The 19053-nt window shown below is 44.6% G+C and overlaps 1 protein-coding gene across 2 annotated transcripts in view; it reads left to right on the top strand.

The window, feature by feature from the left end:
* The window catches only part of TP53BP1 (tumor protein p53 binding protein 1), a 70933-nt gene that overhangs the window by 47331 nt on the left and 4549 nt on the right, over positions 1-19053 (top strand). For both annotated transcript variants that reach the window (XM_060148649.1, XM_060148655.1), the window contains 9 exons: positions 6025-6296; positions 6960-7109; positions 7405-7835; positions 10838-11029; positions 11449-11664; positions 13269-13484; positions 17528-17622; positions 18161-18360; positions 18861-19006. In XM_060148649.1, the coding sequence (XP_060004632.1) occupies positions 6025-6296; positions 6960-7109; positions 7405-7835; positions 10838-11029; positions 11449-11664; positions 13269-13484; positions 17528-17622; positions 18161-18360; positions 18861-19006 (1918 nt within the window). The remainder of the gene's footprint in view (positions 1-6024; positions 6297-6959; positions 7110-7404; positions 7836-10837; positions 11030-11448; positions 11665-13268; positions 13485-17527; positions 17623-18160; positions 18361-18860; positions 19007-19053) is intronic.

The following is a 19053-nucleotide window of genomic DNA, read 5'->3' as shown; positions in this document are numbered from 1 at the left end:
CTCATTGTGGTGGCTTCTCTTGCGATGGAGCACAGGCTCTAGGTGCACGGGCTTCAGTAGTTGCAGCACTCGGGCTCAGTAGTTGTGGTGCGTGGGCTCTAGGGCTCGTGGGCTTCAGTAGTTGTGACGCACAGGCTTAGTTGCTCCACGATATGTGGGGTCTTCCCAGACCAGGGCTCGAACCCATGTGCCCTGAATTGGCAGGCAGATTCTTAACCACTGCGCCACCAGGGAAGTCCTGGAGATGAACCTTTATTTCTTAGTAGGATTCATTATGGACTCATTCCCAGTGTCAGCATTAATATTGGTGTTTATTGACTGTTATAGTGTACAACGTTGTATGCTGACTTTGTTTAGATCTAATACTTGCTGAGGTTAGAGAGATTTTCTAGAATTAAAGATCTGGCACTTTTTTCTTGGTATATATGTTAATATCTGGGAACCATTTTAGTAATTGATAAGAGGCATAGCTATTCTATTCCTTAGTCAAGCACTTTTCTTTAATTCTGCCAGCTAGCCATATAGGAGGTTGTGCTCAGGGAGAATTAAACTGGTGTGTAGTTTTATTTATTTTTTTTGAAATTTTTAAAATAAATTTATTTATTTGGCTGTGTTGGGTCTTTGTTGTTACGTGCGGGCTTTTCTCTAGTTGCGGAGAGCAGGCTTTCTCTAGTTGCGGTGAGCGGGGCTACTCTTCATTGCGGTGCGCGGACTTCTCATTGCAGTGGCTTCTCTTGTTGTGGCATGCGGGCTCTAGAGTATAGGCTCAGTAGTTGTGGCGCACGGGCTTAGTTGCCCTGCGGCATGTGGGATCTTCCCGGACCAGGGCTCGAACCCGTGTCCGCTGCATTGGCAGGTGGATTCTAAACCACTGTGCTACCTGGGAAGTCCAAAACTGGTATATAGTTTTAAGTGGAACATATTATTGCTATTGTTCATTATTGGGCCATTGTGGCCCTCATGTCAGAAAGGATTTTATATTAGTTTGAGAAATTGTCTTTGTTTTTTTTTGGCCATGCTGTGCAGCTTGCAGGATCTTAGTTCTCCGACTAGGAATTGAACTTGGGCCCTCAGCAGTGAAAGCATGGAGTCCTAACAACTGGACTGCCAGGGAGTTCCCAATTCTTTATTTATTATACACTAAGTTCCAGAAATAATTCTTTTAAAACGTTGATTTACCTTCAATTTTATGTTTACAAAATTTTTTTCAGTGTTATTACTATTTTGGAAAAATTGTGAGCTTAGCAGCTTTATAGAAAAAATTTGCTTTCATGGAAAGTTTTTGTAACTGTTGTAGTCTACACTGAACTATGTGCCAGGTACTAGTTTTAAGTGTTAAACATATTACTTTATTTAATATTTTTTATGGTGCTTTCTAAAGTATATTTTTGGAAACAGCAGGCCTGCTAGATACTCTGAGAGGGAAAACAAAGTTCCATGGTCATAAATATTAAGTTTGAGAAAACACCTAGTGCTGTAACTGCCCCCTCCCCCACCATGGAGATTCACAGTGCATATTACATTAAAGGGTCTAAGAAGCCCTCCAGTAAAGATATCTATTTTGGGACTTCCCTGGTGGTCCAGTGGGTAAGACTCCGTGCTCCCAATGCAGGGGCCCAGGTTCAATCCCTGGTCGGGGAGCTAGATCCTGCATGCATGCCACAACTATGAGCCTGCATGCTACAACTAAAAGATCCCGCACACCACAACAGAGACTCCACAACTAAGAACCGGTGCAGCCAAAGTAAATGAATAAATATTTTTAAAAATCTATTTTATTGTGTAACACAGCATTTCCTAAATTTATTTGACTATTGAACTTTTTTTTTTGGCGGTACGTGGGCCTTTCACTGTTGTGGCCTCACCCTTTGCGGAGCACAGGCTCCAGACGCGCAGGCTCAGTGGCCATGGCTTATGGGCCCAGCTGCTCCGCGGCATGTGGGATCTTCCCAGACCGGGGCACGAACACGTGTCCCCTGCATCGGCAGGCGGACTCTCAACCACTGCGCCACCAGGGAAGCCCAGCATTTTTTAAAGTAATGTGTATTATACACCTATGTTACATAGTTTGGGAAACACTTGCCATAATTAAAATAGTAATAGCAAATAACATTTATTGAGCACTAGCTATATGCCAGGCACTCTTTTTTTTTAATTTTTAAATTTTATTTATTTTTTACACAGCAGTTTCTTATTAGTTATCTATTTTTATACATATTAGTGTATACATGTCAATCCCAATCTCCCAATTCATCACACCCCACCACCCCACCACCTTCCTCCCTTGGTGTCCATACGTTTGTTCTTTACATCTGTGTCTCTATTTCTGCCAGGCACTATTCTAAGGACTTTTACGTGATTTAACTCATTTAATTCTCACAACTAAGCTGTGAGGTGGATATTGTTATTCCCATTTTGCACTCAAGAAACTGACATAGCAAGTTAAAATCACTTGCTTAATGCTACAAAGCTAATAAACAGAGGAACTAGAATTCATCCCAGGCAGTCTAATTCCACAGCCTGCATTCCTAACTACTACATTGTGCTGTCTCTTGAGAGTGAAAGGGATGTGTGTCAAACGGAAGGTGTGTGTAGTAGTTCAAAAGAGGAGGAAACGTGTCTGAAGAGAATTTTGATAAAGCCTTTCTGGGTGAGGGCCAGAAAGTACTTGAGTTGGACACTGAAGCTTTTAGATATTGGGAGATACAGGGAAAGGGTGTTCTATATAGAAAGAAGGTTTGGTGAGCAAAGGCACAGAGGCAGAAAGTTAAGAGCACAGATGTGGGAACAGTACACTTGGTGGGCAGCCCAAAGATGTGTAGAGGTGTGAAGGTGGACAGGTTGACGTCAGAGGATTCTGGGAACTTTCCTTCCCTCATCTCTTGTAGCCTTTGTTTATCATATTTTAAAAATTTTATTCATTTATTTACCAGCAGCTTCTTTTTTGCTGTGTTCCTAGCACTATGGTGGGCACTGAGACTAAGAAGATAAAAAGACAGGGTCTCTATTCTCTTAGGAGCTTATTTACACTTGACATGCAACAAATCCAGAACTTGTGGTTGCTGTAGTAGAGGTATGGAAAGATGTGTTAGAAAGAGGGGCTAGAGCCTGCTAACTTACCTGAAGGTGACTAAAAGGCCTCACAGAAGATGTAGTGCTCAAAGTGCGGCAGATGAGATCGAAGGGCAGGGGAGAAGGACGCTGCAGGCAGAATGAAAAGGTTTGTAAATACGTAGACAGCATGGCATGCTTAATGAATATTTAGAATGTGACAAGGACGGTAGGGTAGGGAATTGTGAGAGAGGGTGCTCTTGAGGATGGTAGGGGCCCAGAGCATAAGGCTTTGTATATCATAGAAGAGAGTTTAGATTTTTATCTTTTGTGTGATGGAAAGCCTTTAAAGAATTTGGGGGAAAGGGATGACATGCTCAGATTTGCATGTTGGAAAGGTCCGATTGGCAGCAGTGTAACAATTGATTGGAATGGGAGAGGTTAGAGGCATAGTTCAGACAAGAGGCAATGAGTGTCAAATTAGGACAGTGGTAGTGGGGATTGAGAGGAGGGAAATAGATGTAAAAAAATACATATATAGAAGGTGAAATTGATAGACTTTGGTGAATTCCTACATGTGGGGATTGTGGGAGAGGGAGGAATCATATATGATGCCTGGGCTTTTTGCCTGGGCAGATAGATGGTGGTACCATTTACTGAGAGAATATAAATAGGACACTGGTTTGAGAGAGAAGATCCTTCATGCGGTAAATATTTACTGAGGACCTCTTTTGTGGCAGGCACTGTGCTATTTTGAGGATAAATCCAGGAAAGAAGGTGGTCACTACTCTGTCTTAATGTGACCTCTGTAGTCTAGTAGGAAGGACGCACAGGAAAAAAATAAGCAAATACATTAAAAAGATCATGAGGCCACCTTGGAGCCTGGGCCCAAGTCATTATAAGAGCAAGCGCTCAACTTTTGAACAGTTGCAAAGGCAGGTATAGTTAGCTACTGTTCTTTGGGCCTACTCTCCAACTGAGACACAGCCTGGAGTCCCAGCCCTCTAGGCTGGTCTTGCCCCTGCTCATTTGCCGTGTCCAAGAGAAGGAGTTGACTTAAGTTCTGAGCTCTCAGCACCTGCTTTAGTCAAGTGGCCTTGGCAGATTATGCTGACTCTCATCCAGCTAAAGAAGGCAAGTTGGATGATAGGAGATGATGACTGGAGAATGGTGAGATTTCTGGAGGTGGTGCAGCTTCTGGTAATGACCCTGGTAGTAGCAGATGGCTGAGGTAGAGTAGAGGAAAAGGTTAATGGTGGTAATTAGATCAGGAAAGATTGTTGCTGGATGGGTCATCTGATGGATGTTAGCCTCGGAAAATGACAGTGGAAGGGAGGCTGTGAACCAGGAGTACAAGGTGTTCATGCATGAAGAGTCAGTAATTGATAGAATGTTGGTGAGTAACAATGAGGGAAGGAGAGAGTTTAACAGAATGGCAAATAATGATTTGGTAGGAGCAAGAAGTGGGGAGTTAGAAATGATCTGTTAATGGCAGTGGGGAGCAAGGAGGCCTCTCATCTCCAAACTCTTGAATTGAGGTTTGGTTGAGAAAAACCAGCCCGTGCTACAGAGAGCTGCAGGGGATATGAGTTACACTGGGGAGGTCCAGGATTCATTCATTGAAGGCAAGGAAATGAAGAGAAGATGACAGAGTTTTGGATCGGTTAAACTGCAGGTGTCCCTAGTACATACAAGGGGAAGAGTTTAGTAGGCATTCGCATCCGTGAATTTGGAGCTGAGTCATCATTGTATTGTTGGTAAACAGGCCGGAATAAGTCAGGTAAGACTGGCCAGAGAAAGCATGGGAGAGTGAGGAAAGGAATGAGAACAGAGTCCTGGGAAATACTAATTTAAAAGGAATAGGCAGAGAAAGAGGAACCGAAAAACAAGTGCAAATAGAAGTAGCTAAAGAGGTAGAAAGAAAGGAAGAAAAAGTGACTTTATAGATTTTAGAGGAGAAGAGATTTTCAAGAAGGGAGTGGTCAAAAATAATCATTTAATCATCTTATAGCATTATTTAAAACATGTGTGCATTGCATACTGTCTCCCAGAGAGATTGTAAGCTCTTTGAGGGAAGAGTCTGTCTTAAACTTCTCCATATTTTCTCTGATAATTAGCACAATAAGGCATGAACAGGCTAGAGTAGGAAAGCAAATGTGCAGCACCTGTGCTGTAATTTGTCAATCCTGTGCCCATAGAGGACATTGCTGATTGGTCCTAGAACCTTTCCTCACTAAACCTGGGAATTAGCCTTAGTGGCTGCTTAAAACTGAGCTCCAGGCAACCACTACCAATCCATCAAAGTAGGCATGCGAGTGAGATAAAGTCAGTTTGATATTCCTGTCCTCTGTAGATACCGGAAATTCATATATTTTGATTATTGCCTTTTTGGTTTTCATTTTGGTAAACAGTGATACCATTATATAGCTATTTTTGCCTATAATTTTTAATTTCCTTGATCACATGTTGAAAGGTAATAGAAAATATCTAATTTCAAAAAACATGTAAGGCTACCCACTGCTATAATCATGTACCCAGAAGGGCTCCTAACCACTTCTTCCTCTAACCTACCTACTTCCTTACCTTTCTTCTGTTAAACAGGGAATTTCCTGTGTCCTCTGGGTTGGAATCCTTGCTGGGTTCTCAGCAGCCAAAGGTTGTGAACTTGTCCAGTAAAAAGATAATTTAACTTAGCTCAGGATAGAGGTCTCTTTCTTTTGATCTAGTACCACCTTTATTTTATTTTTTACGGAGATATGTATTCCCTGTAGAATGCACAGGTCTTAAATGTTCAGTTCAGTGACTTTGACAGTTATATGTGATCACTACTCAAAGCAAGATATAGAATTAGTTCCCTCCTAATTCCCACCTTTCAGAATTGAAATTTCTTGCCATTTAGGATTTTCCAACCATCACATGAGCATTATGTTATTGTGGCTTTTTTAAGCTCTTGTATCCATTTCTTCCTTGCAGGAGACTGAAGAGCCAGTTGTAGAGTGTCAGGAGTGTGAAACTGAAGTTTCCCCTTCACAGACTGGGGGCTCTTCAGGTGACCTGGGGGATATCAGCTCCTTCTCCTCCAAGGCATCCAGCTTACACCGCACGTCAAGTGGGACAAGTCTCTCAGCCATGCACAGCAGTGGCAGCTCAGGGAGAGGAGCCGGACCACTCAAAGGGAAAACCAGTGGGACAGAACCCGCAGATTTTGCCTTGCCCAGCTCCCGAGGAGGCCCAGGAAAACTGAGGTGCAGACAGGGTCTCCAGAGAGAGAGCCACAGCAGGGGCAGGGTTGCTGACGTTTTAATATCACGGGAAAAGGGGAGTAATGGGAAGTCCCCGCATCCTCCTCCTAGGATAAATCAACTCCTCTTCCTCCCCTTTCGTTCCTCTTCTATTTTGGGTTTGCATGGGAGGTAGGGTGGAGCCCTCTGGGAGGCAGACTTCCTGAGAAACTGTAGAAAACAGGTGAGGGGACTTTGGGAAAGCTGGCACATATTCCTGTCCCCCAGCCCCCATTTTCTGCAGCCTGTGAGTGTTTTGGTTGGGAGTACAGAAAGTTTGGGGTAGCGGCCCCAACTTGACACGTTCCCTAGCTTTTTGTTTTCCTCTACAGGTATCCAGAGCCTGAAGTACAAGAGAAGGCAGGGCAGAAATGGATGTGCTGTTTTTGAGGGCAGCAGTAGGAAGCTTTGTCAGGAGGGAGTAGACTTGCATAGAAGGATGTCCTTTACTTGTTACCCTGTACTCCTGCTCCCAGCTGATTGGGTGGTGGGTGTGTGGACCAGCTTCCTGCTGCCCTGGAGGCTCGGCACGTGTTGGCCTGGCATGTAGTCTGAGGACCAAGGGGAGACTGTGAAGAAAGGATCCAGTAGCAGGTGCTATCAGACTAACCTGTCTTCATTCTCTAGTCCTAGAAAAGGGGTCAGTCAGACAGGGACGCCAGTGTGTGAGGAGGATGGTGATGCGGGCCTTGGCATCAGACAGGGAGGGAAGGCTCCCGTCACGCCTCGTGGGCGCGGGCGAAGGGGCCGCCCGCCTTCTCGGACCACTGGAACCAGGTACCCGGGTAGTGTGAGATACACTTAGTCTATGACTTGTTCAGAAAAAAAGGGAGTAGAGAGCAGAGAGGGGAGTAGAGAGTATGTGGGGTGTCAGGAGGGAGAAGAGGGGCCCACACTGACCGGGGAGTGGGCAGGGTTCAGAGTGAGGCTGCTGAGACACCAGGCGTCTGCCTGTGATGGGTTAGCAAAGAATGGGCTGGAGACCCATGGACAAAGGAGTGGGAAAATTGGTAGATAAGTACTGCTCTCTGCTTATTCTCACTGCCTTCTCCTTTTTCTTATCTCTCTTTAGGGAAACAGCTGTGCCTGGCCCCTTGGGCATAGAGGACATTTCACCCAGCATGTCGCCAGATGATAAATCCTTCACCCGTATTGTGCCCCGCGTGCCAGACTCCACCAGACGAGCAGACATGGGTGCTGGTGCTTTGCGTCGAAGCGACTCTCCAGAGATTCCTTTCCAGACTGCTGCTGGCCCTTCTGATGGCTTAGATGCCTCCTCTCCAGGGAACAGCTTTGTAGGGCTCCGTGTTGTAGCCAAGTGGTCATCCAATGGCTATTTTTACTCTGGAAAAATCACACGAGATGTTGGAGCTGGGAAGTATAAATTGCTCTTTGATGATGGGTATGAGTGTGATGTGTTGGGCAAAGACATTCTGCTGTGTGACCCCATCCCACTGGACACAGAAGTGACAGCCCTTTCGGAGGATGAGTATTTCAGTGCAGGTAATAAAAGAGGCAAGACCTCTCTTAACACCTCTCCAATCCTCCAATACCAACAGCGTTCACTGCAGCCTGAGTACTTTTCTGTGTTCTCTAAAGTCGTATTTCATTCCTAGCACTGGTTACTCTCACCCCTGGCTTTTTTGTTCTTCTTTATTGCTTGTTTATTTTTGAATAAACTTATTTTTGAAAAATTTTATATATGCAGAAAAGTTGCAAAGTACAGAGTATTAGTAGTATATAGAGTTCCCATGAACCCCTCACGCAGCTTTCCCGTTTCCCTGTTGTTAACATTTTACGTTAGCATGGTACGTTTGTCAAAACTAAGAAAACTACCTTGGCTCATTACTATTAACTAAATTCCCAACTTTTTTGGATTTCACCAGCTGTTCCATGTCGTTTTTCTGTCCCAGGATCCAATCCAGGATTACTGTATTGCATCTAGTCTTCATGTGTCTTTTTATTTTCTTTTTTTTTAAAATGAATTTATTTATTTATTTATTTTTGGCTGCATTGGGTCTTCGTTGCTGCATGCGGCCTTTCTCTAGTTGCGATGAGCGGGGACTACTCTTCGTTGCAGTGCGTGGGCTTCTCATTGCGGTGGCTTCTCTTGTTGTGGACCACGGGCTCTAGGTGCATGGGCTTCAGTAGTAGTGGCACGTGGGCTCAGTAGTTGTGGCTTGTGGGCTCAGTAGTTGTGGCTCACGGGCCCTAGAGCGCAGGCTCAGTAGTTGTGGCTTGCGGGCTCTAGAACACAGGCTCAGTAGTTGTGGCACATGGGTTTAGTTGCTCCACAGCATGTGGGATCTTCCCGGACCAGGGCTGGAACCCGTGTACCCTGCATTGGCAGGTGGATTCTTAGCCACTGTGCCACCAGAGGAGCCCCCTCATGTGTCTTTTGTTCTCTGATCTGTAACAATTTCTGAATCTTTTCTTGTTTTTCATGACCTTGACGGTTTTGAGGAGTACTGTTCAGGTGTTTTTTGAATGTCCTTCAGTTTGGGTTTGTCTCATGTTTTCTCTAGATTGGCGTTATGGGTTTTTGAAAGGAATGCTGCAGAAGTGAAGTGTCTTTCTCAACACATTGTATGTGGGAGGGCAGTATGTGACATCCAAAGGGCATCTCTGCTGATATTAACCTTCATCATTGGTGAAGGTGGTGGTTGCCAAGTTTCTCCATTGTAAAGTTAGTGTTTTTCCCTTTCCATTTTCTATTCTTTCACCACTGACTTGTAAAGTTACTGCCTTTCTTGATGGGAACCTTAGGTAGCTGAATGTGGCAAATATATTGAGATATTTTTGCTTAGGAGGAGGTTGTTAGTGCTGTGTTTGTATGTCTGCACACCCACCACTTACTCTCTGGTTTGGAAAAATGGTGCCTTTTTTTTTTTTTTTTTTTAAAACCGGTACAGTTCCCTGTACCGGTGATGGTGAGAGATTTCTGTCTGTTATGACTGTTTCATGTGCCCATTCTTTGAATATATTGCCTCTTTTCTGTGAAGTAATTTGGGAATACATGTTTGCATTGAGTTTGTCATTTAAAAACATCCTTTTTCTGGGGGATTTTTTGGAACAAGGATTGGTATATAATGGGCAAAAATGCCTCTATTGAAGTCTCTTCAGACTTTCTCGTGATCTGGACTCCTGAGTAGTTGCTCTTTGCCCCTTTATTTCATTGTTATATGGGCCACTTCACCTTCTAGTTCTGGATAACACTTAGCTCCATGTAGCATCAGTTAGTAGCACATGGATTGAGATCTTTTATGACCTGTGACCTAACATAGTTTGTATCAAATGCATTTGTTCCTCTTTCTGGTGTAAAGCCTCTCTTGGAGGTCCACATTAGGCCCTCTTAAGAGAGAGGCAGTTCTCTATCCTGAGGGAATTATGGCATACAGGGGAGGGGATTCTGTGTCCCATTTATTGAGGCTGTCTGCTAATGTTAACACTAGACAGCTTCTAGTTCTAGTAGCTCGTCATTAGTGTGAAGTGTATTGTTGGCCTTGGGCTTCTTTGTGCTCTTGAGGGGTCTTTTTGATTTAGAGATTTGCCAGGAGATGAACAAGCAAAGGGGAAAGAGAGTGATTCTGTGGCATAGTTGAGGGAGAGAACCAAGGCCTGCTTTCTCCTGTATCGTTTTTTCCCCCTTGGTGCATGCTCTGGGTTTCTTTAGCCCTTCATTTAAGCACAGGCTAATGGGAGAGAACAAATGAACCCTTCTGTTCATAGGAATGAAAAAGCATTCACATTAGTGCCCTGTTTTTATATCATATGTGTATTGCATTTATGTTTATATTTATATATGTATCTTTTTTATAGGATTGGAAATGGGTCTTGCCCAAGATCACACAGCTTGGTGGTAGCAGAATTAGGCCTAGGCTCAGGTCTCCTGAATTCTAGCCCAGTTTCCTTTTATACCCCACATCGTGTTCCTTCTAATCTAAAGGCCTTATCTTGAGGTTCTGAATCAGAACAAGAGCAGAAAAGTAGATAATAAGGAGGGAAGATTAGGGAGGAGAGGCAGGATTTATTTTTTTCCTTTCTCTGGTCTATATCTCTATTTTGATTTTGCTACACAGACACATGCTTTCTCTCTTTGAATGATGTCATCTTTCATCTACAACTTAACTCAAGAATTATCACCCAGCCTCCAAAGAAACCAAGAAGGAAAGGTTTAGTAAAGTTGTAATGGGACTGTTTAACAAACCACATGCCGTTTCACTTCAAGAACCATTTGAACCGCTAACAACCCACAAAGGCTGGCTTTAGGAAGCTTTATTTTATAACTAAAGGGCTCCTTCTGCTGAGAAGCTTCACAGTCCAGTCCCTGGGTGGTGTCTACATGTACCCTAAGTGGTGCAGTGTCTGGGATTGACAGCCAGGGTTCTGTGCAGCCCTAACTGCAGTCCTCTGTTGTACCTCCTCTAGTTCCCTGACTCAGGCCTGCTCTGAGTGGATGCTGAACAGCCTAAACAGCAAGCCGGTTTTTTGTTTTTCCTACCCAGGAGTGGTGAAAGGGCATAGGAAGGAGTCTGGAGAGCTGTACTACAGCATTGAAAAAGAAGGCCAAAGGAAGTGGTATAAGCGAATGGCTGTCATCTTGTCCTTGGAGCAAGGAAACAGACTGAGAGAGCAGTACGGCCTAGGCCCATATGAGGCAGTGACGCCCCTCACCAAGGCAGCAGATATCAGCTTAGGTAAGACCTCTGCTTCCTGAACAGCTAACTGCCTCTGGACCCTGGCCTGCTTGTGGTAGGAGGAGTGGTTTTTAGAGCAATCAGTAATGCTTCCCTGAATCTTATCATTCCTTGGTCGTTTATGAGATGGTAATGAGCCAGTTTTTTTGGAGCCACTTCATAGCTCTGTTTTCTCGCCAAGACCAAAGAGTAAGTCCTCAGATTTTTTTTGGCCTCCCCAGTTCTATAAGGGACCCAGCACATTTTAGTCATGGCAGAGACTGAAACAGAAAATATGGTGGCCTTAAAAGAGGCTTCCTGCCCCCATGGGAGGTGGGGGAAAGGGTGTGGCGGTCTCTGAATCAGGCTGTGCCCAGCTTCTTGGCGTTCAGGGCCTCAGACCATGGGAGTTGACTCACCTGCGGCTTATCCTCCCATAGACAATTTGGTGGAAGGGAAACGGAAGCGGCGAAGTAACATCAGCTCCCCTGCCACCCCCACTGCCTCCAGCAGCAGCAGTACAACCCCTACCCGAAAGATCACAGAAAGCCCTCGTGCCTCCACCGGAGTTCCCTCAGGCAAAAGAAAACTTACCACTTCTGAGGAGGAACGGTCCCCTGCCAAGCGAGGCCGGAAGTCTGCCACTGTGAAACCTGGTGAGTGTTCCCTTTTGCCTCATTCTCCCTCAGACCACAGCAAATGCAGGGTCAGCTGCTGGAGAGACGGAGCCTGATACACGCAATGGCTCCTCCGTCCCAGTTACAAAGCTGGAGTCCTGCACAAACCTCCATCTCCCAGCAGAGTCCAGTTGGGTAGATAGGAAGCCGGGTCTTGATTGGCAACATCCGCTGACCCCTGTGTTGGTTCTAGGAGAGAGAGGAAATGTAATGCATTTGAGCAGATTCAAAATAGGTGAAATTTTTCTTAGACCTCTTCCTTTTCCTGGCACCATTTCCGTCCAGAAGCTCTGCTCCCCTCTCCCTTGTGCTCAGGGCCCTTTGGCTTTCCCGGATGTCCTATTGAAAGCCAGTACCTTGGCTTGTATCTCCCCTCTCCCTACCTACCCCCAAATAACCCCTTTCTAGTCCCTCAAGTCATATTAATAGAGGAGTTCAATCCATTTATTGTTTACTGGGTCTCTGCTGTGACCCAGGCCCAGCCACTGTGGCTTCTGGAGACACAGAGGTAAAGTCCTCAGAGTCTGCCCCAAGGGCGCTTTCTGAGTCTCGCAAGCTGAGGAAGTTCATTGGTTGTTACATCGTCCTGGCACCAGAACTGCTTTTGTTTCCTGTGTATTTGAGTTGTGTCATCTCCATATCTATCTAACACCTCTGCTGTGTTTCAGGGTATGTGAGGCATGGAATTAAGTGCGTCATACATACTACCTCATATAATCCCTATGAGGTATAGGTGCTAGAATTCACTTTATAGTTGAAGAATCTGAGGCACAGAAAAGTTGGCTAACTTTCCCAAGGTGACGCAGTAATCCAGAATTCAGACTCAGGCAGTCTGATTTTGAAGCCCAGGCTTATACATGCTACATCAGACTGTTCTCTTGCTGCTGGTTTTATTTTAGGGAGGCATGACCTGTCTGTCATCTTAGCCTCCTAATGAGCCTACGATTCAGCTTCTCCAAGTCAGGTATTTGTTTTCTTCTCGAGGATTTATTGGGGCACTCCGAGCATGGGTGTTCTGGACTGGCTGATTCACTTACCTACTCCCAGGTGTTGAAAACTGGGGCAGTTGAAGCAGGCTGTTTTGATATTGTTCCGTCAACACGTAAAAACACTTTATTACAAAGTTCTGTGCACTGTTCTGGTGAGGGTCAGGGATTGGGTGGGAGTATCTGCTGGGGACATTTCTTGGTGAACCCACTTTTTCAAAGGCTGCTTCAAGATATCACATATCCTGGGGAAATCAGGGCACTGGGCAGAGGAAGTGGGCTGAAGATTTCCAAACATTTTTCACTTTTTCTTTATCTTTGTATTAGAATCACCTTTTCTGCAGATGACCTCAGAAGTATTTGGTTTGGCTGTATAAAAACAATACTAGTTGATTTTCACTTATGAAAATAATGTATACATTGTCATGACTGTAAAACTTAAATACATAGAACTTCTCTGCACTGCAAACTTGTTCCTAGGTTGTTGGCCATAGGATTGGTCTTTGGTTTATAGCTCAAAAAAGTTCATCAGGACACTGCCTGCACATCCCATCGTGCCCAGGAATGGTCTGTACCCTGTACCTCTGTCCTTCCCAGGTGCAGTGGGGGCAGGAGAGTTTGTGAGCCCCTGTGAGAGTGGAGACAACATGGGTGAACCCTCTGCCCTGGAAGAGCAGAGAGGGCCTCTGCCCCTCAACAAGACCTTGTTTCTGGGCTATGCCTTTCTCCTCACCATGGCCACAACAAGCGACAAGTTGGCTAGCCGCTCCAAATTGCCAGATGGTCCTACAGGAAGCAGTGAGGAAGAGGAGGGTAAGACCCTAAGAAGCCCTGAGGGCTCTAACATGTGTACTTCCTTCCTTTCCATTCACTTTATGAACCATCTGTAGAGGAGGAAGAGCAAGTGGCAACTGGAATCACGGTCAGGGAAAATTAATTTAACCCTGCTTCTTGGTTTATAGACTATTCTCACAGAATTCCTTTTAGTGATCAGTTCCTCAAAACAATCCTGTGAGGCAGACGGGAGATAGATGTTACATTTTATAGACGCGGAAACAAGCTTGGAGAGGTCAAATAATTGCTTTTTATCCACGATAATGGTAGACTTGGGACTTAGAACCCAACGTTCACTTTACCTACTACAATCAAATCATCCATGTCAGTCAGGTTTCTGAATGGCCTGCCATCCTTCCCATTTGTGTTCTAGGGGCTAGAGTGAAGTTTATTCTCTTGAGGTCTGTGTGTAAGACTGGGAATGTGAGGTACCCAGTGTCCCAGGGTGATTTCAGAGAAAGAGCCTCTAGGCCTTTTCAACTCTTGTGTTTCAACCTTAAACTAAACCTACACATTTCTATGTTGTCTGTTACTCAGGGTTTGAGTAGACTTGCAATGGGGAGAGGTAGAAATTATTTGACATGTCTAAAGAGTGTGTGATCTAGGAGAGAAAACTGGGCAGGTACAAATATACATTGTAATATAAGTGACTGACAGCAGTGCAGTACCCAAATGTGTCTGCAAAGACTAACAGTCCAAATGGAATGATGTTCTACAAGTTAGAGTTCTGACTAATGCTGAGTCTTGCAAGAGGGAATCGAATCAGGGAACATCGTTATCAGAAAATAGCACCAACTGCAGATCTGTGATGGTTGGCGCTTCAGGTATGTGGATGATTTTCTTTTAAATTTATTTATTTTACTTTTGGCTGTGTTGGGTCTTCATTGCTGCACGTGGGCTTTTCTCAAGTTGGGGAGAGGGGGCCACTCTTTGCGGTGCACGGGCTTCTCATTGTGGTGGCTTCTCTTGTTGTGGAGCACGGGCTCTAGGCGCACGGGCTCAGTATTTGTGGCTCGCGGGCTCTAGAGTGCAGGCTCAGTAGTGGTGGCACATGGGCTCAGTTGCTCTGCGGCATGTGGGAATCTTCCCAGACCAGGGCTCAAACCCGTGTCCCCTGCATTGGCAGGCGGATTCTTAACCACTGCACCACCAGGGAAGCCCCTGATTTTCTTAATTAACCAAAGCTATATCTCACCAGCTACAGCTATGTGGAGATCTGTTCAGGGACGTGGGAAGGGTGGTCAGGGAGTTGCAGTTGAGGTTTATACTATCTGGAAGGTGCACAAACAGTCGTGAGTATTGAGGCTTTAGGGTGTGGGAGCAGGTGTAGAGTGGGGGGGTTTCAAGATTAAGTGTGGATCAGTCCTGGTTTGTCAGACAATTCAGATAGGTACAGTGGGAAATGAGGTGTGTGAGGAGTTTCCTAGCCAAGAATGTAGTTTGACTTTGATCATAAGGGATTGGGAGTCCCTTGAGGTTTCTGTGAAGAGGTGTCATGGTATCAAAACAGTGTTCGTGATCTGGTTTTGCTTTCACAATATTGATGGACTCTAGTCTTTATTCTTCAGCACACTCCTAGCCCTTTCCTAGACCAGGACTTCACAAAGCAGCTCTATAGATGTTTTATTTGTTGATTGGTACAGCATGCCTAAGAAAGCTGGCTTTGGTATGAGATGCAAACTGTCAAATTCCTTCAAAATCTGTGAGCCTGTGTGAGATTTAATAAACCTGAGAATTCCCTCCATTCCCCTTGGCAGATATATCACATGTTTTTAATCCCATTCTTGTAACCATGTGTGAGGGGAGGTAGGTTTTGTCTAAATGAGGAGGAATTTGGACAGTTTTTTAGAGGGATCTCCATGTTTCTTATAGAAAGTGTGGTTATGGTGAATATGTCTGCTTTATGTTGCTCCTTCATCCTTAGACATTGCCCCAACAGTACCAAAATCCTTTGATATTTTTGGTATATGAGAATGTTTAAAGGTTCGTCTGTCTCAAAAAGCCCGAGACGTTTGTATTAGAATGGTCCTCCACAGAATTACAGTTTTTAAGAAACTATGTGATATATCTTCCAGATAAATGGGAATCTCTTTTATTTATATCGGGAGCTCAGTAAAATATTTGAATCAGTCTTGTGAGACATACTTAGTAATGAGTTAAGAATATGGCACCTAGTCTCGTTAGGTGGCACACCATCAGGGACCCATCAGCCACAGGGATGGACTCCAGAGTTAGGTTTTAGTACCTTCATCCTTGATTTAGATGATGGAATTAAAAACCTGTTCATTTTAGCCTCTGGTTGGCAGGGCCATTCATGAAGTCAAAAGTAAAGAAAATTAAATCCAAACTAACTGAGAAAAATTAGAGAAAGGGACTGCCTAGACAGGGTAATATTTGATTACACAAATGCAGGAAATATAGATGGGGATTAAAATCTAAACAGGTTGGGACTAGAAACGGTCCTGGATTAAGTTAGACATAAAATAGAAGTCTTGAGACAAATAAAGAGCTGTGCGGGGCCTTGGCAGTGACTCAGCAGCAGAGTCCTGGTACTGAAAATTGTGGCATGATATATTGATATGGGTCGAGGATGCCACGGCAAAACAGAAATAGTCTTGCTGTATTCTGAGTTTCTTATAACCCTTTAGAGTTTCCAGTTTCATTTTGAGTTTTCATTTTCAAGAAAAGAGCAATAAAAGTGAATAGGCTGGCCAGTCAGACCTAAACAGAGGCCTGAGTTTGGGGCATCAACACTGCCTGAGCAGCCCCAGCAGCAGGGAGGGCACCAGAGAGCAGGGGGCTGGGCAGCCTCCTCAGGGGGTCTGCTCCAGCAGGTTTTACTACGGGTATGAGGGGGAAGGGAGTGGTCTTGGCACTGAACTTTTATACATTTGGTTGGGTTTTTTACTGGTGATAAGTTCAATAGAGCTTAATTTCTACAATTTCCTAATTAAATAAAATATATTTTTAATGTGTTATTTATATAAGAGGAGTAGATGACGAGAAAACAAGCTCAAATTAGATATTGGTCAAAAGAAGCAATTTCTAATTGCCTAGGGTCATTATAGCTTCAGCCTCATGTCTCATAACTTCTACTTCTACTTCACCCTCAAGACTATAGAGCAGGGCTTCCCTGGTGGCGCAGTGGTTGAGAGTCCGCCTGCCGATGCAGGGGACATGGATTCGTGCCCCGGTCCGGGAAGATCCCACATGCCGCAGAGCGGCTGGGCCCGTGAGCCATGGCCACTGAGCCTGCGCGTCCGGAGCCTGTGCTCCGCAACGGGAGAGGCCACAACAGTGAGAGGCCCGCATACCGCAAAAAAAAAAAAAGACTATAGAGCAGTCATTGATGTTCAGTGTCCTGAGGTACTTCAAGACCATCAAAGGGAGATAGTTTTCAATAAAAGGTTGAATCAGGATTTTCTGGTGAAACTTCACTTTAATTAGTTAAATTTTAGAAACACTGTTTTCTTTGAGCATTTTGGTTTATCAAAGATTTAGTGTATAAGGGGGTAAAATGCTGATGAAGGGCAAATTTGAAGGCTTTATTATAAAAAGTGCTAATCAGTCATTCTTCATCTCCAGAGAAGGCAGAATTAGAGGAAATAGGGTTAGTTTGCAGAAGGAGAGATTTAGGGTAGACATAAGGAGGAACTTCCTGATGGTAAGGGTTACTCAAGTTGGAGTACAGCACTGTGGGAAGTGGGTGCGTGTCCATCCCTGTGCACAGTCCCATGACTCATTCTTAGTTTAGAAACCTTTGATGTTTTCAGGTGTAGGACCTGCCTCCATTTCTCATCTTCCCCCACCCCTCCTGCTCTTTCCCTTCTTTTGGCAGCATTTTATAGGCCTCAAGACAGATCTCTTTCTGACCCATGGGGAAGCCTTCACCTGCATCTTTGGGATACAGTGCTGTGGAGATAGCTGGGGAGTAGAAAAGGGGGCAGTAAGAAGCAGGCATAAAGTAGCAAATAAAAAAACAGCTGGTAGTAACTATTATCTTGGTTATGTCTCTTTAATAGAATTTTTAGAAATTCCTCCTTTCAACAAGCAATACACAGAATCCCAGCTTCGAGCAGGAGCTGGCTATATTCTCGAAGACTTCAATGAAGCCCAGGTGAGGAGTTTCTTTGTGTAGATTCCCAAAGGGGCAGTGATGAGAAGAGTCCACTTGCTGTACCGAGAAGAAGGCTGATAGGGGCCGGGGACGATGGATACAGTTGCTAGAGATTTCAGGAACTGGGAAACTGCCAAAACATTGTCGCATGAAACAGAATTTTTACTGTGTACAAGGAAGAGAAGTTAGAACCTTGGGTTACTTAATAGCTGTGGTTCTGTTGCTGGGACAAAAGCAGATTAAAATTGGTGTTTACTAGTAATCCCTGTTAGAGTGTTAGCTAAATACTTGGGGTTTGGTTGTCCCTTGAGGATTTAAGCCCCCAGAAAGCTGCAGGTGAGGCAGAGGGATTATCTAGGGAAGCTACTTGGGCTTTTTAGTGAGAGAACAGGCCTTGAGCAGAAGGACAGACTCAGTCACATTTTGGATAGTATAATGGAAGTGTTCAGATTTGTTCCCTATGACTCATTAAGGCCTACTATTCAGGGGCTTTCCCTAGAAGTCACTAGACCCATGGGTGCCGTTCCTTTCCTTCCAGTGTAATACAGCCTACCAGTGTCTCCTAATTGCGGATCAGCATTGTCGAACCCGGAAGTACTTCCTGTGCCTTGCCAGTGGGATTCCTTGTGTGTCTCATGTCTGGGTCCATGATAGTTGCCATGCCAACCAGCTCCAGAATTACCGCAATTATCTGCTGCCAGCTGGGTACAGCCTCGAGGAGCAAAAAATTCTGGATTGGTGAGTAGCTGAGAGCCCATCTATAACGGCAGACAGGAAGACAGCAAGCTTCCAGAGGGGGAGAATCTAGGAGAGTAAATATTTCTAGAAACTAGAATGATCATAGGATAAATTACAGAATTTCAGTGGGTTTGAGATTATTTTAGCAGTTCATCTAGTTTATTATCCTAGAGTATATTGGTTAGGGACCTTTTGAAAATGTGTGAGATTTTCATGTAGATTCAATATTCTCAACTTGTTTTAAGCAACACGTTTAAAAATACAGGCTCAGGAGTATGATTTGGCTTAAACTTGGCCTCAGGATAAACATGGAAATCAGAAGGGGTAGATGAGAAGGTCAGGATCCCAGAAAATACACATCATTCAGAGAAAGAGGGAAGGGGCGGGGGGTGATACCCTAACGCAGGGCTATTGAAAGCAGTCAGCTGTACCTGCGTCCCTTTGCAGAAAGGCTGTCATTGGATATTATCTGTTGTGCTGTTTCTCTGACTCCTTCGTAGGCAACCCCGTGAAAACCCTTTCCAGAATCTGAAGGTACTCTTGGTATCAGACCAACAGCAGAACTTCCTGGAGCTCTGGTCTGAGATCCTCATGACTGGGGGGGCAGCGTCTGTGAAGCAGCACCATTCAAGTGCCCATAACAAAGGTACCTGAAAAGTTTGTGTGTGTTGTTATTGCTCCAAGGATGTCCAT

The sequence above is a fragment of the Lagenorhynchus albirostris genome, chromosome 1 (assembly GCF_949774975.1).
Source record: "Lagenorhynchus albirostris chromosome 1, mLagAlb1.1, whole genome shotgun sequence".
NCBI classification, from domain to species: domain Eukaryota; kingdom Metazoa; phylum Chordata; class Mammalia; order Artiodactyla; family Delphinidae; genus Lagenorhynchus; species Lagenorhynchus albirostris.
The sequence above is the reverse complement of the archived record's forward strand: the minus strand, read 5'-3'. Positions and strand labels throughout refer to the sequence as shown.